The sequence below is a fragment of the Bos mutus genome, chromosome 12 (genome assembly GCF_027580195.1).
Source record: "Bos mutus isolate GX-2022 chromosome 12, NWIPB_WYAK_1.1, whole genome shotgun sequence".
NCBI classification, from domain to species: domain Eukaryota; kingdom Metazoa; phylum Chordata; class Mammalia; order Artiodactyla; family Bovidae; genus Bos; species Bos mutus.
In genome coordinates, this window is record NC_091628.1 from 27579779 (window position 1) to 27606564 (window position 26786).

A 26786-nucleotide genomic window follows, 5' to 3' on the forward strand; every position below is an offset into this window, starting at 1 on the left:
TAGGATTTATCCATGAGATAATTGTAACTATTCTCAGTAAATTCAGTCACACAGTCATGTCCAACTCTTTGCAACCCCATGGACTGCAGCACACCAGGCTTCCCTGTCCATCACCAACTCTCAGAGCTTGCTTAAACTCATGTCCATCGAGTTGGTGATGCCATCCAACCATTTCATTCTCTGTTGTCCCCTTCTCCTCCTGATTTCAATCTTTCCCAGGATCAGGGTCTTTTCCACTGAATCAGTTCTTCAAATCAGGTGGCCAAAGGACTGGAGCTTCAACTTCAGCATCAGTCCTTCCAATGAATATTCAACACTGATTTCCTTTAGGATGGACTGGTTTGATCTCCTTGCAGTCCAAGGGACTCTCAAGAGTCTTATCCAACATCACAGTTCAAAAGCATCAATTCTTTGGCGCTTAGCTTTCTTTATGGTTCAATTCTCACATCCATACATGACAACTGTAAAAACCATAGCTTTGACTAGATGGAGTTTCGTCAGCGAAGTAATGTCTCTGCTTTTTAATATGCAGTCTAGGTTAGTCATAGCTTTTCTTCCAAGGTGCAAGCGTCTTTTAATTTCATGGCTGCAGTCACCCATCTGTAGTGATTTTGGAGCCCAAGAAAATAAAGTCTCTTACTGTTTCCATTGTTTCCCCATCTGTTTGCCATGAAGTGATGGGGCCGGATGCCATAATCTTAGTTTTTTGAATGTTGAGTTTTAAGCCAGCTTTTTCACTCTCCTCTTTCATTTTCATCAAGAGGCTCTTTAGTTCCTCTTCGCTTTCTGCCATAAGGGTGGTGTCATCTGCATATTTGATGTTATTGATATTTCTTGTGGCAATCTTGATTCCAGCTTACACTTCTAACCATTCTAGAGTTCCTGAATCTCCAGCGGGATAATTACCTGCCCTTAGCCATCTATCCCACAAAGAGAAAGGGTTAAACACCCAGCATAGTGCTAGACATGGGTGTTTCTACATGTTGGCTAAACACTCAACAAATAATAAAATATCCAGAGAAATAACCCATTTGTTGCCTGGAGATTTTTCATCTAATTGCTCTGGCATCAGTGAATGCCATTATCCCACTTCCTTTTCTCTTCCTTCTTCATGCTTCTGGAGATGACTGTAATCTCATGATGACTTTAGGGAGTATAAATAATTATCTCCAGGTTAGTAGCAGTTCTTTTATTATCTGCCCATAAGTCATATTTTGGATCTTAGATTTATTCTATTTGGATTTCCAAACAGAGGGGTTTGAAGTGTAAGGTAGTGGGAGTTTAAACATAACAAGTAGCAATAGGCTATGTGCATCTAGAGATTTCTTTGTGTGTTTTTAATTGTGGAAAAATACATAAAACATAAACTTTATTATCTTAACCACTGAAGTGTACCCTTCAGTGGCATAAGTACATTCACATTGTTGTGCGATCCTCCATCCCCAAGACTCTTTTCATCTTAAAACTATACCCACTAAACAGCAGCTCCCCATTCCCTCCTCCCCCCAGTCCCGTCACCTAGTGAGTTTTAATGAAAATGATTATGGGAAAATATTGTTGAATATCCATAAAGAAATGTATGTTCACCATCACATTTACAAATTTTTTAGAGCTGACACAGCATAGGAAATATATATATATATGTATATTTAATATTTGTCTCATCATTTTTCCTGGGAAAGGAGTGTCCATAGCTATACTTCTGCATCTAATTTGTCATGTACTGTTGAAATGGTTAACATGCATTAGGGGTTCACTTTCAAATACCTCCAATGTCTTTAAAATTTAGTAATATTTTTCATTATTTTATTTTCAATAACACTAATTTTTGTTGCTTTAATTTTAGGCATTTAATTTCTACTTTTTTCTCATCATGACAACATTAATATTTTTAGTATTAATTAAAATTAGTTAATTGGCTTCCCAGATGGTGCCAGTGATAAAGAACCCACTTGCCAATGCAGGAGACGTGAGAGATACAGGTTCAGTCCCTGGGTCAGGGAGATCCCCTGGAGAAGGGCATGGCAACTCACTCCAGTACTCCTGCCTGGAGAATCTCAAGGACAGAGGAGCCTGACAGGCTACAATCTATAGGATCCAAAGAGTTGGACACGACTAAAGTGACCTAGCAAGCACACAAGCACATATATTTACCAGATTCAAGCTCTGCACCTTTTAATGCATCATTCTACATTTAGAACTAAATAATACTTGACCATACATTTGTTGAGTACTTCTGTTTATCTGGAAATCCCTATTGCATTTATCTATTTTGGAATCAAGTAATCTGACTTTTAGTTTCTTATGTTAATTATTATTATTATTGTCATTATTAATGTGTGAGTAGCTCTGTTAGCACTCAATCTCAAGGACTAGATGAGGAAGTCTACTTACTTTTGTTTCCCTTTTAAGCCCTCAAGCTGACATTTCTCTGCAGGAATTGGTCTTAGCTCATAACTGAGAATTTTTCAACAGTTGAACTTGAAGAATCCTGCTGGGTTATTTCTATGTTGAATGGTTATTAAAATATTATTATGATATTTTAAATAATTATTAATGTTTTATTATGTTCATGTAACAAAACTTATCTACTTCATAATTTTATTTTACTTGCTATTCCAAGTCAAATAGTCATTAGATATATTTGCTTCCAAATCAAGTGAGACATTTAAATATGATGCACTATTCTCATTGACTGAGTTCTCTTTAGAGCAGGAAGTAGTCACCTACTTGATATTATTTGAGAAATGTGGAGAGAGCTTTCTCCTCCTCTGTCTCACACTATCTCAAGTTTTATCATTAGAGATTCAGTACTTGGTGTTTGTCATCAGATGGTGCCCTTTAAAATGTGAATGTCCTTGGGAAAATTGACTCTTCTCATTGTCAGTCATCAAGTTTCTTGTGAATTTGCTCTTACCCACTGTAAGTGTGAATGGAGACATAAAATAAGATGAGAGAGAATAAGAATTGGGTGGGAGGAACTGTGATATTGAGGAAAAAGCTCTAACTGCATCAACATTTTGCATCTTTCATCCTTGACTCTCAAAGAATATTATTCAAATTATCATTATGCTTTGAAAGAGTTAACAAAATGTAAGTCTCTGTTTTTAAGACGTTCCTTCAAAATAATCAATAAATATTTACTGTATGTCTCTTCTATGCCATACTTATTGCTCAGCACATCACACAAAGCAACCCCATTTGCCTGAAGAGATTGAGGCTTGGAGAAATTGAAAAACTTTCTGAAGGTCATGCAGCTAGGCATAAGATCTTAACCTCTAAACTCTATTTATTCTTAGGGTATTGGGGAACAATTGGATAGCTCCAATTAGAAAAGTGACATGATCAAATTGTATTTTAGAAACATCACACTGGGTGCTGAATAGATTGGAGGGAGATAAGACTAGAGTCAGGCTAGAAGTTAGAAAGCTATTGCAATTATCTAAGCATGACCTGAATGTTGCCCAGGAGGTGGAAGTAGAAATGAAAATAAGTAGATGGATTCAAGCAAGATTTGAGAGTAGGCATCAACAGAATTTAACAAAAAGATGATCCTTGGGTTTCCCATTTGGGCAACCAGGTAGATAGATTGTTTTTTATCCGTTGGAGCTGTTATGACAAATATACCATAGACTTGGTGGCTTAAACAACATACCAACAATTATTTATTTCTCATAGTTCTGGAGTCTTCAAGTCCAAGATCAGGGTACTGACAGATTTGGTATCTGGTGAAAACTCATTTCCTGCTTTACAAATCACCATTTTCCTCACTGAGTCCTCACATGATACAGAACTCTGAGCTCTTCCTCCTCTTACAAGGCACCAGCTCCATTGTGGGGGACCCAACCACATGACCTCATCCAAACCAAATTACCTCCTAGAGCTCCACCTCCAAATGCCATCACACTGGGGATTAGGCTTCAACAACTCAATCTGAGGAGGGACACATACGTTCAGTTTATGTTGCCTTTCGCTAAGATGGGAACACAGAAAAAGAATTGGTTTGGGAGTTGGGTATCTATGTGAGGGGGTGGATAATGTTGAGCTTTGAACACATGGCTTTGTGGTGTCTGAAATCTCCAAATGCAGATGTCCAATAAACAGTTTCCTATATTGGCCTGAAGCTCAAGTTAAGAGACGTGGGCTGGAGATATAAATCTGGAGGTTATCAGAGTATGGATGGAAAGTAGATGAGATCACCCTGGAAAAAGTGCAAAGTAAGAAGAGAAGCCAGCCCTGCAACATGTCTGAAAAACAAAATAAAACAAAAGTAAATTAAATCAATATGCCTAAAGATCCCAGGCAAAAAGGGAATCCACCGAGAAAATGAGAAGGACCGGTTAGAAATGTACAAGCAGGCACTGTGGGAGAACAGGAGCCCAGAAGGATCAAGTTTCTGATGGGAGGAGTGCTCAGCTGGCTCAGTTTTTGTACTGTTGCTGGTTAGCACGAAGGAGGTTATTGGAGGTTATTGGTGACATGAGGACAGCAGAGTACACGACAAAAACTAGACATCAGTCTTCCTCTAGTTGCTAAATGGATGCATAGTATAGTGTAAATCTTGACATAAGCCTGAGAAAAGTACATAAATCTGAGAAAAATAAGATTCAGGCATCTTCCTTGTCAATGAGTATTACTTTTATTATTCCAGATTCTTTGTGCACACTAAAATCATGCATTACCCTAATTGGCATTTTACTTTCATTTCTGAAGGCAATTCAGTTCTAATTTTACAATCTGATTTTTTTTCAAACTCGATGATATTCTTAATGATGGCAGCATAAATTTGAAATATTAAGAGAGTCTTGATTTTTTTTTTTTTTAATACAGGTGCTCTCTGACAAACGAAGCAAAGAGAGAGCAGGTAAGTCTCTTTGAGGAAATCTGTTTTACTGATTGTCTGTGAAAGTTGTTTAAAGAGCCTTGCCTAGTTGCTATAAATTTAAGCATACCACATGTCTTGCAGAGTAATTGATAGTCACAGTATGATGTTAAATCTGAGTGTATTCTACATCTTGAAGACTGGATCGGTTCACTTAGTTTTTCCCTTGTCTTCATGCAGACATATAGTGGGTTTAATTCATACATGCAGAAATCACTTTGCATAACTATATCTCTTTTGGTAGTCACTTTGCTATATATACAAATATATATATATATATAGCAAAAAATAATCATTATACATCTGAAGCTATTAGTACTATACTGTTATATGTGAAAAAAATTAAGGAAACTTAAAAAAGAAATTCCTTTGCATAACCAGACTTTGTCTTGAAATATGTACTATAGAAAAAGTAGTAAGAAAATAACAGCTGTACCAAAACAACTGCTAAGTCCTCTTGACAAATAAAGAAAAGTAGCAATTTTTATTGTTGTATCTGCTATATTTGGAAATGTTATACATAAGTCAAAATTTATGTAATGCATAAATCAAAGTGCATCTTAATTTATTGACTTTCTTATTTCAATAACTACATAAAATAAGAAAAACTCCCTGGAACCATCACTTCTTACCATCTGTTTAGCAACTGTTGTTTTATTTGAACAGTTCTTTATTTGACCAGTCATTGTGGACACATCATTCTGAATCTTCTCATTTGTCCTTACTTCATATGGTCATTTAAATGTTTACACTTGAAAGGAAACCACTTCAAAAACTTCGTGTGATTCCATTATCCACATTCTTCACATGTGGAAGATAATGTGTTTCTGGAAAACTTCAATGAAAAAATTAAAACTTCTTGTTTCTGAGTTAATATCTTTAGGGCCTTTTTTGAAATAAATTTGTCAAATAGTGCCACTAAAAATAATACTGTATTGCTGCCCTGATTTTTGGTAACCATCATTATTTTTGTTTTCAATGGCCTCTTTTTCTTTAATCTGTTGGAGAAAACTTTTAGTTCCTATTCAAAAACCCAAGATCTCAGCTTCAGCTTAAATTAGCCTCAGCTTTGCAAAGGTCTCTGGATATAGTCATCTACTGTTCTATCTCTTGGGGAGACTTGCAAGGAGACGTTCACACTGGACCACCAGGCAAAGTGACTGGCTGGAAATGCATCACAAAAACATCCTTGATAATGTGCTGGCCCCACCAACTGTACCAAGAATCACCAAACAGAGTTGCTCCTGCCATTCTGTGAAGTGCTTATAGCATCAAGCATGCACAATTTTGTCCATATCCATTTTTATATTTGGAGAAGGACATGGCAACCCACTCCAGTATTCCTGCCTGGAGAATCCCATAGACAGAGGAGCTGGCAGGCTACAGTCTGTGGAATCGTAGAGTCGGACACAACTGAAGTGACTTAGCATGCATGCATGCATGCATTTTTATATTTGAGACCTTAATGGTACATAACCCTCAACCACCTGACACCTGAGTGGGATATAAGCAACACCTGTTTTTAAAATCTTATGAATGTGTCCCAAATTGTAAACTATGCCCTAAGTAGAACACTCTGTGCTTCATCACTTTTTGTTAAAATTCCAACTCAAGCTCAAGGGGTCGATCTTGCATTTACGTCAGCAAAGACTGTTTCAGTCCAGAAATCACGAAATGGGGGATTTACACAAATAAGCAGCGTGCTAAGGTTTTAATTAAAATGTGATAGATTTATTTTCTTTTTATCATAAGCAAACCCAACTTGTTATAGTTAAAGGATATTTTCCATCATACAAAATTACAGTCAAGAGAGTAAATAAGAAACAACTCCCACTAACTTCTGGCCAGAAATGACAAGTACTTTTCTAACAAATCTCCAATGAGGAATTTCAGCTTTGATGGCTGTGATCTGGTATAAAAGTACCAGATTGGATGTGCAGCTTATCCTTCAGTATCCAGGTATCGTGCAGTGGGGGTTCAGTCTACCAGAGACTCAGTTTTTAGCTGCTTATCTACTCTGCCAGCTAGTGTTTCATCTTGACATAAAAAAAAAAAAAGCATTGGCATTGGCAAGCAAGCCAGCAGAATCTAGAAAAGAGTCAAGTCAGTTTTCACATAAATATTTATGCAAAGTGCTCTGGGAATAGGAAGTATTGGTGAAGGGTGTCTGAGGACAATTTTTCTGCACACATAAATCAGAGGAGAATTTTTGAAGCCTAATTCAGATTTCCATGCAAATGTGAAACCATCCATAAGTTTGGACTTTTCAATTACAGCTGCCCTCTTTTTTTTAATCTCATTTTTCAAATTAAATTAACAATTTAAATTTTTAGCGGTCATTCTTTCCTGCTGTTTGTAAGATGTGAAGTCAGCTCCCCTAGTTTTTGGCTTCCCGTTGTTGCTTCTTGACTGGAGGTTTCAAGAGCTTCTATCTGTATGCTTTACCAAAATGCAATATGGAGGTCAGACAGAATAGGCTATTGAGTATATAGGGACATAAGATATAACATGACATAGAAGAAGGACATGCCATGACGCAACCTCACTGTTTGTCCTTGTAAGGTGATTCCTTATGATTCTTTCTTGTGTGTTAGAATGGTATGATCTCTATTTTCCTCTGGTCTCAGTCACTGGAAAGGGATAAATGGGGAGCCCAGTGTAATAGAAGCGGAGGCACAAGGAGGCAGTGGTCTAAGGCCAGTCAGCGTTACACTCACTAACAAATTAAGAGACGGTGTCGCCAAGTAACTACACTCTTTTTAAAGGAGTTTAAACTGTCCAACCGGACAAAATATTTTAGCCTAGTAATAGAAGAAACATTTGCTATGATAACAAATGGAGTAAATTCTGAGTTTGTGCCTGTCATACTGTGACCTTTGTGAGATAAAAAGTCAAAATGGAAATGAGTGGTACATACTATGGTATGACTTCCCTAATGACTTTTCATTTTGAAAAGTTAATATAAATGTTTAAATGCTAACCCATATGGTTATGGTTGACTTAATCTGACCTTAAATTCAGTTTCTCATGGGGTGTGTTTTTTCTTTCTTCAAATTTGTAAGTAGGAGACCAAATTCCAGTGTTGCTCACTATCAAGAATTTTGAATCTTGCACTGGCATGCTGTTTTTCTCATACAACATATATTTTTGCTTCCAGATTGTAAAAAAGAAAAGAAATTCTCTTCCATTTAGAAAACCATTTGAAAACCTAAGGAAAATAAGGTCACATCTGAAGAAATTGCTTACATTTTTTTCTCCATAATTTCATTAGGGTAGCAGGGACAACTCCTCTAAGCACAGTCTCAGAGGGATTTTCATGGCTATAAGTATTCCTCCTTCCTGGAAGCACTTAATTACTTTCTGCCCCCTCAGCTTCATGTGGTACGGCATTTTGTTAGACCCATTATCGAGAGTATGAAGACTGTCTCAAAAAGAATTTTCCCAGGTGTTAGAGATGCAGAATATGCAGGTAGTCAAAAGTGCAGCCAAATCCAGTGACCGTGAATAGAAGCATATGCTATGGAATGTTCACATTCTTCCATTTCACTGGAATTTAACTGTAGTGACAGATGCCCAAGAGCGAGAAATCCCCAGTGCCCCTCACCAATCTCAACTGAAAATTATAGCTTCATTTTAATTCAGAGTAATGAACGTCTACTATGTCCCTAGCACTGTGCAAGGTCTTAGCAACACAAAGATAAATGAGATAAAATTATCCCTCCTTCAAGAAACTTACCCAACTCGAATCTCCTTCTCTTAAGATTACTTTAGCAAAACCAGAGCTTGTCAGTAAATGTGTGACTAGTGAAAGTTACAATCACTTAATACGTTTTCAAATTGTGATTTCCTATGGCTATATAAAGAGAAGCCATTACCATTTGTGGCAGTATGCCCACATGAGGCAAAAGGAAAGCATCCAGTGTATGCGGAGAGGAAACTTGGTTTTATTTTATATTAATTTGTATGAATCTCTATCATAAAATGCAAGTGCCACATAAAGCTTAAGAGCTATATAAATCTAGTTCACATTCTTTCCCTCCATATTTGAGTTGTGCCAGCTTATTCTGGATGCTTAGTTATAGCCCTTGGAAGCTGCCAATTTAAATACCGAGGGAAAGGAGAGTGGTTTTTATCCACCATTCCTACCTCTTGCAGCTGGTGTTCAAAGTCTTCTCCAGGGCAGTGCTTCCTAAGTATCTGAAAGACTCCCATGTAGCAGGAAGTCAGGGAAACTGTCAAACCAGCAAAGATGACATTTGTTTTACCTGAAGAATTCAGGTGACTTTCGTGTTCCTACTCCTTCCACTTGAAATGTTTGTCCCCCAGCACTTAGCATGGCTGTCTTCTCATCATCCAACTTGCATCCACTGCTTTTAAAACTTTTCTCTGCACACTCTATCTGAAGAGGTTGGCTCCCCCAACCCCAGTTTTTATCTCTGCAGTCTCTTTGTTTCCCTCACAGCACTTGTCGGAATTTGATTTTTTCCTTCCATCTTCCTTCCTTTCTTTCTTCCCATTAGACTATCCCTTGTGCTCAGCAGGCTGCTGCTACATAACAGATGCTCAAAAACATTTGATGAGTAGAAGAATCCCTGAACAATTGTTTTATATTAATACAATTATGTACCATCCATAGAAAAACATATATGCAGGAGGAAAACCATTGTGTTTATCCAGCTGCTTTGTGACACTCTTGGCACATTGCTAGGTACCCAGTTTGAAGAACTGGAATTTTAAGTCTGGGGTATTAGGGGGAAATAGAGGATCATGTTTATTGAGTGCCTACTGTGTTCCAGATTATGATAGATTATCTATGAATATTCACTCATTCAATCCTCAAGAAGCCCTATATCATAAGGGGTATTGTCCTCAGTTTTCACATATAAAAAATAAGGATCAATGAGATTAAATTGCTCAATGAGTATCAAAGTTGGAATTTAAACTTGATTCTATCTGATTTTTAAGCTCATGTAAAAAAAAGTAAATCAAAGAGTTAGTCTCTCAATCATGTCCAATTCTTTGCAACCCCATGGACTGTAGCCCTCCAGGCTCTTCTGTCCATGTTTTTCATTAAACAAATACTTCTCAAGGAGTATAGTCGGGTGGGGGTGGGGACTGGGAGTTGTTAGTTGCTACTGCTTGTCCATCCATAAACTCAACCACTGTATTTTATGTATTCATAAATTTATTGAGTTAAATTGAATAAGCATTATGATTCATTACATAATGAATACAAAGAAGGACAAGACAGTGCCTTCCATCAAGGTGCTCACAGTTTGTGAGGAAGAGAATAAACAATACATAAAGTGATCAAAACATGTGGATATTTTCTGTTATATTTATATTTCTGCAACTTAGAATATAAATATGGCAAGGACACAGGAGGATCCTTAAAATCTAAGAAAAATTACTGTTTCAAATATTTAATGAAATTTTATTTTAAAATTCCCTCATAAATAGTAATAGTAATCATTTATAAAAAATGAGTTCTGGAGACCAAAATTGAAGCAAACCAAGAGGTTTGATCTTAGGGCCGCTGCTGTTGCTTCTTCTTTTTTTTTTTTTTTTTTCTGACCGCACCATGCAGCATGTGGGATCTTAGTTCCCCAACCAGGGATGAAACCTGTGCCACCTTCAACGAAAGTGTTGGAGTCTTAACCGCTGGACCACCAAGGGAGACCCTGTTGTTGCTTCCATAGTGCCTTGGAAGAAGCCAGACTTGAGCAAATCCTAAATGACAAAAGGCAAATCAGTACCTGATTTTCCCCTTTGTTGTTTCTTTGAAAATTAGGCCTATTCTTCTAGAGGGTAAAAGACTTGGAATAGAGGAGACCATGACCAGAAAGCAGAAAAGCAGTTACAGCACTTGGAAACTTATTTGTTGGCAACAGGGAAAGAAGAATATCTTGTTAAGAGAATCTTTCTTTGTTCTGGATAATTTCTTCCATCAGGAGCATTGAAGTATTAATGCATTTTGTTTTTCAGTACCATTTATTGCAAGTAATAGACCTAAGCCAAAACCTATCCTTTTCACCTTATGCCCTATTTGTTTCATGAACTGAAAGGAAAATATAAAAAATTTCTGTTTAATAACAGCATGATTTTATGTTTTTATTTGCTACTTTTAATAAAAATGGATCTCTCTACTTTTATGCATAGCATGTTGGTTTCTTACATAAAGTTAATGTTGAAAATAAAGTATTATTTCATTTTGCAGTTTTACAATATACCCACATCTTATAAATAGATTTGAGATTAGTCAATGTTTATATTTATTATTCTTAAAACTGCAATCTCTATAAATAGTGCATTAAGGAAAATACCAGAGTTAAAAGGCAGCCATAACTTTTGCTTTTGAAATTGCCTTATATAAGTATGCTGTATTCAAATATATACTCTTGAAAGCATCTTTCACACACCATTATTTTCACTGCACTTTTATTATAAATAATATAGTCCCATGGAAAATTTTCAATCATATTGACTGCACCATTACTACAGATGAATAACTTTGATGTATATTTATCTCTAGCCATTATTCAGTCTTTGGAAATACTGCTAGGTCTAAATGATTTCTTGTAGGCTCCAGGTGTTTTGTGAAGCTGCCCCTTCCCCTAGGTAGCACTGAAATTATCTATTTGAAAATATGGGACTTTTTATGAAACATTGTCCTAATCCAAAAAGTTGAACATATTCTTTAAAATAAGAATATTTTGCCCCATATTATGTTTTACAGAATTTAATCGTTGAATACTGTTCAGTTACAGCCCTCAAATTTATGTGTATGTCTTTTGTTAACATCCTCCTCTAAGAGAGGAACAGAGATTCCAAAATCACATTAATGTATGGGCACCATCACCAAGAGCTGGCAATTGTGGTTCTTCTCACCCGGCATCAGAACCTTCCAATCTGGACACATGGTGGCCCCTCTGCTCCTTTGCTGGCCAGCACCTTAATCTCCCATGTTGTCCACTGAGCACACTCTGCTCTCTCACTCCTTGGAGAAACAAGATGTTCCCTGACCTCCCCACCTGCTAAATTCCTCTTCACATTCAAGAGGCAGATCAGAGGCTAATCCCTCTGTTGAACTTTCCCTTACTCCCCCAAGCAGAGTAAACCCAGCACATGACAAGTTATGATGCTCCCTGTCATGGCTCCTGTAACAGTCAATTAATTCTACTGCAAGGTCCTTGAGATCAGACCAAGATTGATCATTTTTTGTTTCCTTGGCACATGCACATCCGGGATTGTTGATAAATTTTCGTCAAATGAATGAATGAATGAAATAATTGTGCATTTTTATGTTTGTAACAATCCTTTGAGGTAAGTAATATAGTATTCCAGACAAATCATTTGGAAAAAGTTTCAATCTTTTTGTTTGTCAGTTAATAGATGCATATGCTGTAACAAATCATTTTCATGCCTATTAACCTCAGTTCATACTGTTCATGGGGTTCTCAAGGCAAGAATACTGAAGAGATTTGCCATTCCCTTCTCCAGTGGACCACGTTTTGTCAGAACTCTCTACCATGACCCGTCCATCTTGGGTGGTCCTACATAGCACCACCCTTATGGCAGAAAGCGAAAAACTAAAAAGCCTCTTGATGAAAGTGAAAGAGGAGAGCGAAAAAGTTGGATTAAAACTCAACATTCAAAAAACTAAGATCATGGCATCTGGTCCCATCATTTCATGGCAAATAGATGGGGAAACAGTGGAAACAGTGAGAGACTTTATTTTCTTGGGCTCCAAAATCACTGCAGATGGTGACTGCCACCCATGAAATTAAGAGACGCTTGCTCCTTGGAAGAAAAGCTATGACCAACCTAGACAGCATTAAAAAAAAAGTGTCTCTTAAAAAGCAGAGACATTACTTTGCCAACAAAGGTCTGTCTAATCAAAGCTATGGTTTTTCCAGTAGTCATGTATGGATGTGAGAGTTGGACTATAAAGAAAGCTAAGCACTGAAGAATTGATGCTTTTGAATTGTGGTATTGGAGAAGACTCTTGAGACTCCCTTGGACTGCAAGGAGATCCAGCCAGTCAATCCTAAAGGAAATCAGGCCTGAATCTTCACTGGAAGGACTGATCGTGAAGCTCCAATCCTTTGGCCACCTGATTTGAAGAACTGACTCAGTGTAAAAGAACCTAATGCTAAGAAAGATTGAAAGCCAGAGGAGAAAGGGACAACAGAGGATAAGATGGTTGGATGGCATCATCGACTCAATGGACATGAGTTTGAGCAAGCTCTGGGAGTTGGTGATGGCAGGGAAGCCTGGCATGCTGCAGTCCATGGGGCTGCAGAGCATAGGACACAACTGAGCAACTGAACTGACTGAACTTCAGTTACTGAAATAAGCCTCATTTTACTAATATACATATCGGGCATAATTTTTATGTGGGTTATATGGATAACAGATGGAGAGTACTGAGTTTGATGCCTACATGTGGTCAGTGCATGGTGGCAATTACTTGCCTTATTATTATTAATAATAATTAGATCTGTTCAAAGTTCCCATATTCACCTAAAACAACAACCTGTGTTTACTGAGTACCCAAATGATGCATGATAAAGCATTTTAATGGTGGACACAAGGCCATAAATCGAAAAAAAGAAGGAGAAGTCAAGATGTTCTAACTTTTAAGATATCAAAGCTCATTCTTTACTAGTTATCTTGAATAAGTCACATTCTGTTTCCTCAGATATAAAATATGAGAAGTGTTTTGTTTCAGTAATAGAAGTACTATGACCACTTAATGTAACAATTATAAGTTTCAATTATAATAATGTAATTATTGTAGAAGTACTATGACCACTTAATGTAACAATTTATAATAAGTTTTACATAATGAATAAGTACACCCAGCCTACTACTCTGAAAGGAAATTTATGGATGAGATATTCATATAATTTCAAAAACCAACATGATAACTTAACTATAATAAATGAAACCAAAAAGAAAGTTAAATGATTGTGTACTTAATTTATAATATTCAGCTTGATGATATTAAAAGGTATAATGAAGCAATCTGATACTTATAATGAATAGGTTTGGATTTTAAAAAAGGTAAGAATATAAGAAGCCACTTGATGGAAGAGGTATAGGAATATGAAGGAGTGGAGATAAGGATGGAATTAGAATAAAACCAGGGTTGAGATGAGTAATAACAGACTTATGTGTATGATAAAAGGCAGGATCAGTTCAGTTCAGTTCAGTTCAGTCGCTTAGCCATGTCTGACTCTTTGCAACCCCATGAATCACAGCACGCCAGGCCTCCCTGTCCATCACCAACTCCCGGAGTTCACTCAGACTCACGTCCATCGAGTCAGTGATGCCATCCAGCCATCTCATCCTCTGTCGTCCCCTTCTCCTCCTGCCCCCAATCCCTCCCAGCATCAGAGTTTTTTCCAATGAGTCAACTCTTCGCATGAGGTGGCCAAAGTACTGGAGTTTCAGCTTTAGCATCATTCCTTCCAAAGAAATCCCAGGGCTGATCTCCTTCAGAATGGACTGGTTGGATCTCCTTACAGTCCAAGGGACTCTCAAGAGTCTTCTCCAACACCACAGTTCAAAAGCATCAATTCTTCGGCGCTCAGCCTTCTTCACAGTCCAACTCCATAAACCATAGCCTTGACTAGATGAACCTTTGTTGGCAAAGTAATGTCTCTGTTTTTGAATATGCTATCTAGGTTGGTCATAACTTTCCTTCCAAGGAGTAAGTGTCTTTTAATTTCATGGCTGCAGTCACCATCTGTAGTGATTTTGGAGCCCAGAAAAATAAAGTCTGACACTGTTTCCACTGTTTCCCCATCTATTTCCCATGAAGTGATGGGACCGGATGCCATGATCTTTGTTTTCTGAATGTTGAGCTTTAAGCCAACTTTTTCACTCTCCACTTTCACTTTCATCAAGAGGCTTTTGAGTTCCTCTTCACTTTCTGCCATAAGGGTGGTGTCATCTGCATATCTGAGGTGATTGATATTTCTCCTGGCAATCTTGATTCCAGCTTGTGGTTCTTCCAGCCCAGCGTTTCTCACGATGTACTCTGCATATAAGTTAAATAAGCAGGGTGATAATATACAGCCTTGACGTACTCCTTTTCCTATCTGGAACCAGTCTGTTGTTCCATGTCCAGTTCTAACTGTCGCTTCCTGACCTGCATACAGGTTTCTCAAAAGGCAGGTCAGGTGGTCTGGTATTCCCATTTCTTTAGAAACTCCTAATTATTGCAGTAAACAAAAATGCACTCCTTCATTTCCTTCCCCAAATGCACGCTTCTAGGAAATGTAAGATCTTTACTAAGAATCATTGGCTTGGAGGGAAAGCACATCAGTGCATTTGACTTTCCACATGCAGGCACGAATCTAGCAGCATGACTTGAGGTTGGGATACCACGTAGACTGGGACTGAGAGTGTATTTTGCAACTTGTTCCTCCAACTGCCTGGTGCCAACTGTGGCATGCTAGTTCTAACAGTCTGTAGACACTTCAGATGCTTGCTGGACACCCTGCTTAAATTCATGGCCTTGAAAGAATCTCTTTCCAAGTAGGAGGCATAAGCAAAATTTCATGCTTCTAGTCAAAAAAATAACACCTCTGAATGAATGAGTATACAGTGCAAACCCGCTATTCCATTTAAATAGTTACATATATGGTGGTTTTCCTTTTCACTGAACTCCTGTGTAAAGTGAGACCACAACTTTTGTTCATCTTTTGAGCATTTCAGTGAGTTTTAAAACTTCTATTCTTAGCTCTATTCTATCTGTTCTTAGCTCTAAAATTCACATCAAAATCAATCTGACATTTGATAACAATCAGCAGCTCAAATTAACAAACTCAGCCTTGGATAGGATTTTAATTCATCTATGAAAGTCATCTTCCAATTGTGGAAGCAAACCAATTTCTCTTCTGGAAAATTCAGTAAACACATGCTTGTTAGACTATGTCTATTTTGAGTTATATTGTAAGGTTTCTGAAAGGTACAATTGAGTTATATAATAACATACAAGATGAATTTAGATTTTTACGTGTAAAATACATCCACATCCTTACTCCTTATGGCCTTTTTTAAAAAAAATAAGCAATTCTGTGTTCCCTATCACCCATAGGATGAAATCCAGAAAACTTGTCTGGCCATCAGAGTTCCTTAACAGTCTGACTGCAACTTACCCCTACTCCCTTCCCACGCTGTCAGACAACACCTCAGTCCCTCTTCTAGCTGTCTGTATTTCCTTCCTCACAAACATCATTCAGGCCAGACACAGTTGCTTCTGGGCCTGCAGTTGAACCCCTACTTCGTCATGTAATCACTTTACTTTCAGAGTCAGCTTTTTTCATAAGTACAAAGCAGAGGGCATTAAATGATGTAATGTACACAATGCATAGCACAGACTCTAGCACACAGTGGGTCCTCCAGAGCTGGGAGTCCCTCTCTCCTCCTTTTAAAGGTCTTTATCTCAAAATCTATAAAAACACTGTCTTTGAGGCCAGGCCAAATTCTACCTCTGTGAAAATTTCCCTTGAGACCTTAGCTGAAAGTACTCACTCATTTACAGATGAAGATACTGGATACAGAGAAACTAAGTAGCTTGGGGCTTCATTACTGGTTCAGTGTAAAGCATAGATTCCAGCCTAAGTGATCCAGCACTAGTGTGTGTGCTTTTATTTTTAAACAGGATATAGATTTTAAAAAATAACTCAAGATGTAATTTGTGTACCAAATGTTTCACTCATTCAAAATGTACAACTCAAAAAAAAAGTGTACAATTCAATGGTTTGTACTGTAATCACAAAGGTGTGCAGCCATCACCACAATCAGTTTGAGGATATATTCATTACTCCAGTAACAATCCCCCCACACCTATTAGCAGTCACTTTGCATTTCCCCTCAATCTTACCCTCTAGTCGCCTATTCTGGACATTGCATATAAATGGACTCATAAAATATGTGGTCTCCTGTGCCTTGTAACTCTCTTCCCATGATGCTCTCAAGGTTCATCCACACTGTGGCACATATCAGTACTTCATTTCTCTTTATTGTTGAGTGATATTCTGTTGTATGGATAAGCCTTATTTAATCTATCTGTTCATCAATTTACAAACATTTGGATTCTTCCCACCTGTTGGCTTATGATTAATATTATTACAAATCTTCATCTACATGTTTTTGTGTGAACATATGTTTTTCGGGCTTCCCAGGTGGCTCAATGGTAAAGAATTCACCTGCCAATGCAAGAGATGCAGAAGACGCAGGTTCGATCCCTGGGTTGGGAAGATGCCCTGGAGGAGGAAATAGCAACCTACTCCAGTATTCTTGCCTGGAGAATGCTATGGACAGAGGAGCCTGGCAGGCTACAGTCCATGGGGTCGCAAAGAGTCAGACACAACTAAGCAACTGAACATGCACGCATGTATTTATTGTTCTTGCGTACATATTTATAATTGCTGGGTCATATGGTAACTCTGTGTTAAACATTTCAAGGAACTGCCAAACTGTTTTTCAAAGTGACTATATCAGTTTAAATTCTTACCAACAATGTGTGAGGGTTTCAATTTCTCCACATCCTCACCAATGCTTATTATTATCTGACTTTATAGTCATCCTGGTGAGTATGAATTTGTAGTTTTAATTTGTATTTCCCTAATGACTAATGATATTGTACATCTTTTCATATGCCTATTGGCCACTTGCATTATCTTCCTTGAAGAAATGTCTGTTAAGCTTTTTAAAGTTATTTTTAAGCCCATTAAATTAAAAAAATTTTTTTTAATTTATTTTTGACCACACCTTGTGGCATGTGGGATCTTAGATCCCCAACCAGGGATTGAACCTGTGTCCCCTGTAGTGGAATTGCAGAGTCTTAACCCCAGGACCACCAGGGAGGTCCCTAAGCCCATTTCTAAATTGGGTTATTGTCTTTTTAAAGTGTTGAGTTTTGGACTTTTTAAATATATTCTTGTGTACAAGACATTATCAGGTATACGGTTTGCAAATATTTTCTCCCATTTTGTGAGGTGTCTTTTCACTTTCTTGATGACGTTCTTTGAAATACAAATTTTTAAAACTTTGATGAGTTGCAGTTTATTTTTTCTTTTGTTGCTTCTGTTTGTTATGTTGCTTATATCTAAGAAAGCTTTGCCTAACCTAACCCAAGTTCATGAAAATTTACTCCTATGTTTTCTTCTAAAAGTCTTGTGGTGTTAGCACTTGCATTTAGGCCTGTGATCACTTGGAATTTTTTGTGTGTGGTCTAAGGAAGGAGTCTAACTCCAGACTTTCCCATGTGGATATCCAATTGTTCCAGCATTAACTTGCTGAAAAAACTATCTTTCCTCTACTGATTTGACACCCTTGTTGAAAAAGAGCCTATGTACTTAGTTGCAATACTGTGCTCTGTCTGTCATCTCTACTGTCTGTCCATCAGGTTCCTTCGTCCTTACGAACTACCTTTTCTTCGATCATACCGTGCTCTTCCACACGTCCATTCTTGCTGTCTGTCTTGAATGCAGCTCCCCATTTTGTCTGCTGTCTTGAATACCAGCTTAAATGGAATCTACTTTGTCTAGTTGTTGTGGCTTTACCTGCAGCACATTATTTAGTTTTTCTAAATGTTTTATTTGTCATACGGATCATTATCTAGTTATGGACAATTCTTCTGCTTTAAAGAAAACTATCATTCTCTTTCTCCAAGCACCTGGCACAGTGTCCAGCATATTATAGACACTGTAAGTTTAAATCTGTTGAAATGAATTAATGAACATAGCCTTGGCTAGGAATTTTAGGGCCTATAAGAAATCCAGGAAGATCCTAAAGATATCAAGAGTTCAATAAATATAAAAGTTAATAAAACGAAAACTGCAACCCACAGTGAAAACATCATTTCTCATGCTTCTGATAAATTTCCTGCAGACTTATCATTGCTATATCACTGTTAAGAACAGAGAAAGCTAGTAAAAATTTTACAGGTTGATAAAATATTTTGTGAGCTAATGCACTTTAAAAATGTATTTTACAGATCGCATTACTAAAAATATTCTTAAATCGATTTTGTTAATATCTTTCGCATAGTTTTTATAGCATATTTTTAAAAGATTAAGAATATTTTAGTTGCCAGTCCACAGCCATTTTCCATGCACATGCATTGGCCCTTATTTTAAAAGATAATTGATTTATAAAGATGTTTATGGGACCAGTATTATACACAGCTATCGGAAACTAAGGTCTGTGTAATGCTGCGGCAAATAACAGTAAATAACCATAAAATAAGAGGAAGACACTTTTCCAGGCCCAATTCTAAGAAAAAAAAAAAAAGAAACAAAAGAAACCTAAATCGAATGCTTTATTTCTTCTTGTAAAAATTTTCTTTAATTGATTTATTTCAAATTAGAAAATAATATATGCTTGGGCAAGCTGGAGAAGTAATGTAAGATATATAAAGTAAAAGTAAATCATCCCCTCTTTCATTCTTACTGCCACTGTGAAGCAACCAATTTTGATAGTTAAATTGTTAGAATATTCTCTTTTCTCTTTAAGCATTCACATACCTTTAAACATATCTCAGATACCTATTGCTGTGTGACAGATTACCCCAAAAGAGGTGAGGTGGGATTATTACCAGCCATCTTTGCAGTCTACCCAACATTCAAACCTTTTTTGTGTGTGGTTTGGTCTAGATGAAATGAATGCATAATAATGTATTACTATAAAACTCTTCTTCTTAAGAATATGTTATAGACATACTCAAGATCATGAAGATCTAATTCCCCTGTCACCTTCTAGTTTCTTAATGCATATTGCCCACACTCATATGTGGGCTTCCCAGGTGGTGCTAGAGATAAAGAAACTGCCTGGCACTGCAAGAGACTAAAAAGGCTCAGGTTTGATCCCTAGGTTGGGAAGATCCCCTGGAAGAGGGCATGGCAACCAGCTCCAGCATTCTTACCTGGAGAATCCCGTAGACAGAGGAGCCTGGTGGGCTACAGTCTATGGGGTCGCAAAGAGTTGGACATGACTGAAGTGAGTTAGCATGTGCACACACACACATACATACATTTATATATGGTTTTGGTGAACTTTTTCTCTCCTCTTTTTTCAAATTACATTGTAATGATCCTTTACTCCCAACCTCTGCCCATTGAACCTTCTGGGACTCATGTACATAAGATAGCCCGAGCTGAGAACTGATGTGTTTCTTTCCAGACTTGCTCTGAGGAGGGCTTAGTCTAGTTCAGTTAACTCTGTACTCTTCAGTCATTTTATTTTATTGAAAGTAAAATCTTTTTCTCTTACAGGCAGATAAAACCCACAGTATCTGGGGGGAAAATGGCTAGTTTTATCTCCCCTCCCCCAATATTTATACTAGTATATTTTATTTTTATACTAGTATATTTTATATTTTATACTAGTATATTTTATTTATACTATACTAGTATACTAGTATACTATTTATACTAGTATATTTTATTTTTCTGTCTTATTGCATTTCTGACTTGATTGCAATGGTTTAAATGTGTTTCAGTTTTTAGAGTAAATCTCCTGTTAAGTTTCAATAAATATTCTTCATCAAATTTTAATCTTTATTATTATTATCTTAGCATTTTAATTAATAGTTGCATGGTCTTATCAAATGACCTTTTCATATTAATGTTAATTTCCTTTTTAATTTGTCTGTTTTATCATTGTTAAAAGTTGACTTCCTAATTTAAAACGTTTCTGCATTCTGAGAAATAATTTCACTGGTGGTAATGTATTGTGATTATTACACTATTATTAATATTCTTCTTTTTGAAATAAATTTCTAACTTAAAGGAAATTTCCAAAAATAGTCCAAAAAAGCATGTATACTCATTGACAGATTTACTATATAACCATTACCTAGACTGACCAATTTTTAATATTTTATCATTTAAAAAAAATTTTGTTCCATTTGCTTTATCAAATGATAAAGCACTCTCTCTGGTTAACTCACCCTTTGTTTTTGAAAAATGAAGCAAATACATGTGAACTTTTTGTCTTCTTTTTTTCCCACAAAATTAGCATTCTATTTTTGCTGTATTGTATTTTCATGTGTCACATAACAGTATATCCTGGAGAGTGCTTCTTATCAGTTTGAGATTCTTTATTAATTTATTTTTTAAATAGCTACATAGCACTCCACTGTGTGTATGAACCACAGTTTAACCAACTTATCTCTTATGTTTGGGCTGTTAGGTACTTTCCAAAATTTTGCAAATACAAGTAATGCTGAAAAGCATGATATTAAACATATGTGTTTTCATATGGCAAAAGTGTGTAAAGGTTACTTTCCAGAAATGGGATTTCTTGTCGCTTGATCAAATTCAGGATTCAGTTCATCGCTCAGTCGTGTCCGACCCTTTGCGATCCCATGGACTGCAGCACCCCAGGCTTCCCTATCCATCACCAACTCTGGGAGCCTGCTCAAAATCATGTCCATCAAGTCGGTGATGCCATTCAACCATCTCATCCTCTGTCGTCCCCTTCTCCTCCAGCCTTCAATCTTTCTCAGCATCAGGGTCTTTACCAATGAGTCAGTTCTTTGTATCAGGTGGCCAAAGCATTGGAGTTTCAGCTTCAGCATTAGTCCTTCTAATGAATATTCAAGCCTGATTTCCTTTAAGATAGACTGTCTTGATTTCCTTGCAGTCCAAGAGTCTTCTCCAACACCACAATTCAAAAGCATCAATTCTGCACTCAGCTTTCTTTATAGTACAACTCTCACATCCATACATGACCACTGGAAAAACCATAGCTTTGACTAGACGGACCTTTGTTGGCAAAGTAATGTCTCTGCTTTTTAATATGCTGCCTAGGTTGGTCGTAACTTGTCTTCCAAGGAGTGTCTTAATTTCATGGCTGCAGTCACCATCTGCAGTGATTTTGGAGCCCCAAAAAATAAATCATCTCACTGTTTTCCCTGTTTCCCCATCTGTTTCCCATGAAGTGATGGGACCAGATGCCATGATCTTAGTTTTCTGAATGTTGAGCTTTAAGCCAACTTTTTCACTCTCCTCTTTCACTTTCATCAAGAGGCTTTTTAGTTCCTCTTCACTTTCTGCCATAAGGGTGGTGTCATCTGCATATCTGAGATTATTGATATTTCTCCTGGCAATCTTGATTCCAGCTTGTGCTTCATCCAGCCCAGCATTTCTCATGATATACTCTGCATATAAGTTAAATAAGCAGGGTGACAATATACAGCCTTGACGTACTCCTTTCCCTATATGGAACCAGTCTGTAGTTCTGTGTCCAGTCCTAACTTGCTTCTTGACATGCATTCAAATTTCTCAAGAGGCAGGTCAGGCACTCTTCTTTTTAAGAATTCTCCAGTTTGTTGTGATCCACACAGTCAAAGGCTCTGGCATAGTCAATGGAGCAGAAGTAGATGTTTTTCTGGAACTCTGTTCCTTTTTTGGTAATCCAACAGATGTTGGCAATTTGATCTCTGGTTCCTCTGCCTTTTCTAAATCTAGCTTGAACATCTAGAAGTTCATGGTTCATGTACTTCTGAAGCCTGGCTTGGAGAATTTTGAGCATACTTTGCTAGCGTGTGTGAGATGAGTGCAATTGTGTGGTAGTTTGAGCATTCTTTGACATTGCCTGTCTTTGGGATTGGAATGAAAACTGACCTTTTCCAGTCCTGTGGCCACTGCTGAGTTTTCCAAATTTGCTGGCATATTGAGTGCAGCACTTGCACAGCATCATCTTTCAGGATTTGAAATAGCTCAACTGGAATTCCATCACCTCCACTAGCTTTGTTCATAGTGATGTTTCCTAAGGCCCACTTGACTTCACATTTCAGGATGTCTGGCTCTAGGTGAGTGATCACACCATCGTGGTTATCTGGGTCATGAAGATCTTTTTTGTATAGTTCTCCTGTGTATTCTTGCCACCTCTTCTTAATATCTTCTGCTTCTGTCAGGTCCATACCATTTCTGTCCTTTATCGAGCCCATCTTTGCATGAAATGTTCCCTTGGTATCTAATTTTCTTGAAGAGATCTAGTCTTTCCCATTTTATTGTTTCCCTCTATTTCTTTGCATTGATCTCTGAGGAAGGCTTTCTTGTCTCTCCTTGCTATTCTTTGGAACTCTGCATTCAGATGGGAACATCTTTCCTTTTCTCCTTTGCCCTTAGCTTCTCTTCTTTTCTCAGCTATTTGTAAGGCCTCCTCAGACAGCCGTTTTGCCTTTTTGCATTACTTTTCCTTGGGGATGGTCTTGATCACTGCCTCCTGTACAATGTCAGGAACCTCCGTCCATAGTTCTTCAGGCACTCTGTCTATCAGATCTAATCCCTGAATCTATTTGTCACTTCCACTCTATAATCATAAGGGATTTGATTTAGGTCATACCTGAATGGTCTAGTAGTTTTCCCTACTTCCTTCAATATAAGTCTGAATTTTGAAATTAGAATAATTTTGCTTGGTCAAAATGCTTTGATTTATTTACATTCACACAAGCAATATGTAAAAGTGCTTGGTCCCACAGCCTCACCAGGTGAATATATTCTCAAGCTTTTAATTTTGCCAGTCTGGTAGGTGAAAGTGATATCGCAGTGAACTTTAAATTTACATTTCTCTTATTGTGAATGAAGATAAGTGTCTTTTCATATGTATAATGGTTGTTTTGTGTTTTCTATGTCTTTTGAATTATTATTCCTATCCTTTGCCCATCTTTTTGTCCATTTTTTGTCTTTTTCTACTCTTGAATTTTGAAAGTTTCCAATATATTAGGGATAATAGCCCTCTATCTGTAATATATATTAACAATATTTTCCCCCTGATTTGTCACCTGCCTTTCATCAAGGAGTTTTTGCCATGTAAAAGTTTGTTTTACTTGTGATGCTTTACTTTGAGTTGAATCTGTCTTTTCTTATATTGCATCTGAACTTTGGATCAAATGTAGAAAACAGGTCCACATACCTAGATTACAGCATAATTCACTCATATTTTCTTCTTGTTCTTATATGCTCTCCTTTATTGTTTCAACATAAAATATTATTATTTTAATATATTGCTGAATATCTGCTACCTTTAAATTTTAGTTTTTTGCACCTATGTTTATAGTTAAGATTAATTACAGTTTTCTATATGTTGTGTTATCTTTAATATAAAGTTATCCTGGCATTTTTAAGAGCAACGTCAGAATATTGGTTTTTCTAAATACTAAATATTATGACTCCAATTTGTATTATAATACTCCAGTGTTATTTCTACAAGATTCCACATAAATGGATAAAACTGGAGGTAAATCACTAACTTGCTTTTGCTTCCCAAACTCTTAGGCTTTCTCTGTTTACCTCTTAGAGATCCAAATATAAAATTCACAGAAATCCTCAGGAAGATAATTTGATTGATCATCAATTATTTAGATTCAGAGAATGCTGGAGCTGGATAAAAGATTATTAGTCCATCCTTTTCACCCTATAGACAAGGAAGCTGAAACCTTGCTTGGGTGACTTTCTTAGAGTTACTGTCACAAATGAGTGGTTAGTGGTAGAGCCAGGACAAGATGCCAATTTCCCAGACTCTTCATCCTATTCTAGTGCTCTTGCTTACTTTCCCCTCCCTGCTTTTAGGGGGAGTACTCACATGTTGGGCTTGGTGCAGATTCCTCCAGACTTACACTTTCAGTTAAGGTGAGTCAGTGTACCCAGTAAGAGGTGATCCTGCAGGAAAGTGAGTGCATACTTGGAAATTCAGAATCAAGCTTTGGGTGGAGTTATTTCTTCGGAATTTATGAGTGAAGCTCACTCACCCCGTCAAAGGCCATCAGAAGTTAAAGATCTATTAACACTTGGCCCCTGTTATTATTCTCACCGCACCCTCGCCCACTGAGATTTTCCCTAAAGCTCTCCAGCATCCTCTGCTGACCTCCAGGGAGACTGTTGTTACAAACAGCATGTAGATTATTATCACTTGACTGACAAAATTGTGCTGAGATGGTGTATCCATCTGTGCTCTACTGAAACCTGAAGAGAGTCTAACCCAAAGCTGGCTGTACAGGTGGTGTCCTCAGTAATACAGAACCCATGGAATGGCCTTAACCATTTGCCAACTGCTTTGTAAGTCACCTAAAACAGTACAGAATGCAAAATTGGACCAAGGAATTTTTAAGGCACCAATGAGGCTAGCAGCTGCCTCCTGGTTTAAAGAATATAGAGAAGAATCAGAATGATTCTTCAGCTAACACTCACAAAGAATAGTGGTTCTTTATTTTTTAAAAAATTTCTTTCCAGTGAAACATATCACTTTCTGTGCCTGCTGAAATAAAGAGCTCTCTTAGCTTGTTTCTGAGTGGGAGGCTCTTCCCACCTCCCCTGCATTTCTTCAGAACATCAGCCTGGTCACTGCCAGTGGAGCAGCCTGCCAGGATGCTTAGACCTTACAAGGATCAAGAGGAGGATATTACAGTAGAAGTGCATTGTCAGGGAAGGCAAGGTGCTGTCTTGAAGAGTAAACAATCTGCTGAAATCCCAGTAAAAATCATGGCATCTAAAGTGAATCAGTCCAGCTCTGACAAATAAGAAAACAAACGGGAAAACCATGACAATGGTGATGGCAGGTCTTGGCCTGCTATCTGTCATCCTTGTGCCTTCTATTCTGGAGAATGATAGGAGTGTACTGTTTGGGAATTTTCTGAACTTAAAAGCTACAGTTTACTCAAGTTATCGCTAATCGTATAAATAATATAATATATACTCCTATGTCCCAATATTTTGAAGAATTCAAATATTTTGATTCAGATGTTGCCATGAACTAATTGAAGATGTAGGTATTGTGGTGATAATAGTAGAAAATGAAAGAGTTTCACCTTTGAAAAACCTTGTTGAACACTAAATGTTTACAGGCAGTTTTGATACTCAAAGCAGCTGGAGTTAGGGAAGCCTAGCTAGAAAGAAACATCATGTTTCTAGGAGTTGTAAAGAAAATGAACCGTATTCTTCCTTTAGCATAGCAGAATGTCCTGTCCGTGTGTTGAATTGGGGCTGGGAGATGCCACCTCCTGCAAAGCCCCATGCAGAACACAGACTGCAGAGGCTCTGTGCCAGAGAATTGAGGTGTTCTGTGTGGATCTAGAAAAATTGAGCTCAGGCAGTTTATCACCCCCTTGTGCCATACTGTTTGTGAGGATAGTTGAAAACAGAAAGTTGAAATTATTTTATTGGAAGGATCTAGTTCTGTCTTAGAGAAGGCAGTGTCACCCCACTCCAATACTCTTGCCTGGAAAATCCCATGGACGGAGGAGCCTGGTAGGCTGCAGTCCATGGGGTCGCTAAGAGTCGGACACAACTGAGTGACTTCACTTTCACTTTTCACTTTCATGTATTGGAGAAGGAGATGGCAACCCACTCCAGTGTTCTTGCCTGGAGAATCCCAGGGATGGCGGAGTCTGGTGGGCTGCCGTCTATGGGGTCACACAGAGTTGGACATGACTGAAGCAACTTAGCAGCAGCAGCAGCAGCAGTTCTGTCTTAGCACAAACAGAGGTTTATCCATCCTGCATAGAGGTCTCCCTCTGTAGAGCAAGGGTCTCCTCCACTACAGAGGGGGCAGAAGGTCAAGCCTTCTGGGTGGTGCTGCAGATGGGGAGGTCCATTACAAGTCCTTCTTTATTATCAGAAATAAGGAGTTTTCAGGTAGGAGATAAAGCCAGATGGCTACATAAGTTTATATCCTTGGCCTTGTGCTTAGACATGCATTTAACATCCTAATTCTAATTTTCTTGGAATGTTATTCACATCAGGCAAGATGTCTTTATTCCACATCATTAGCTCTTTGCTCACAACAAGCCTGTTGAAGAAGAGAGTGTATAGTACCTGCTTTTCTCCAGCTGCTCCCTGCTTCTACTTCCACTTATATGACCATTAACATCGTTCATGACACC

General features: G+C 37.6%; 1 protein-coding gene across 3 annotated transcripts in view; it reads left to right on the plus strand.

The window, feature by feature from the left end:
* STARD13 (StAR related lipid transfer domain containing 13) overlaps positions 1–26786 on the plus strand; it is a 492819-nt gene that overhangs the window by 186406 nt on the left and 279627 nt on the right. For all 3 annotated transcript variants that reach the window (XM_070380429.1, XM_070380432.1, XM_070380430.1), the window contains one exon: positions 4831–4864. In XM_070380429.1, the coding sequence (XP_070236530.1) occupies positions 4831–4864 (34 nt within the window). The remainder of the gene's footprint in view (positions 1–4830; positions 4865–26786) is intronic.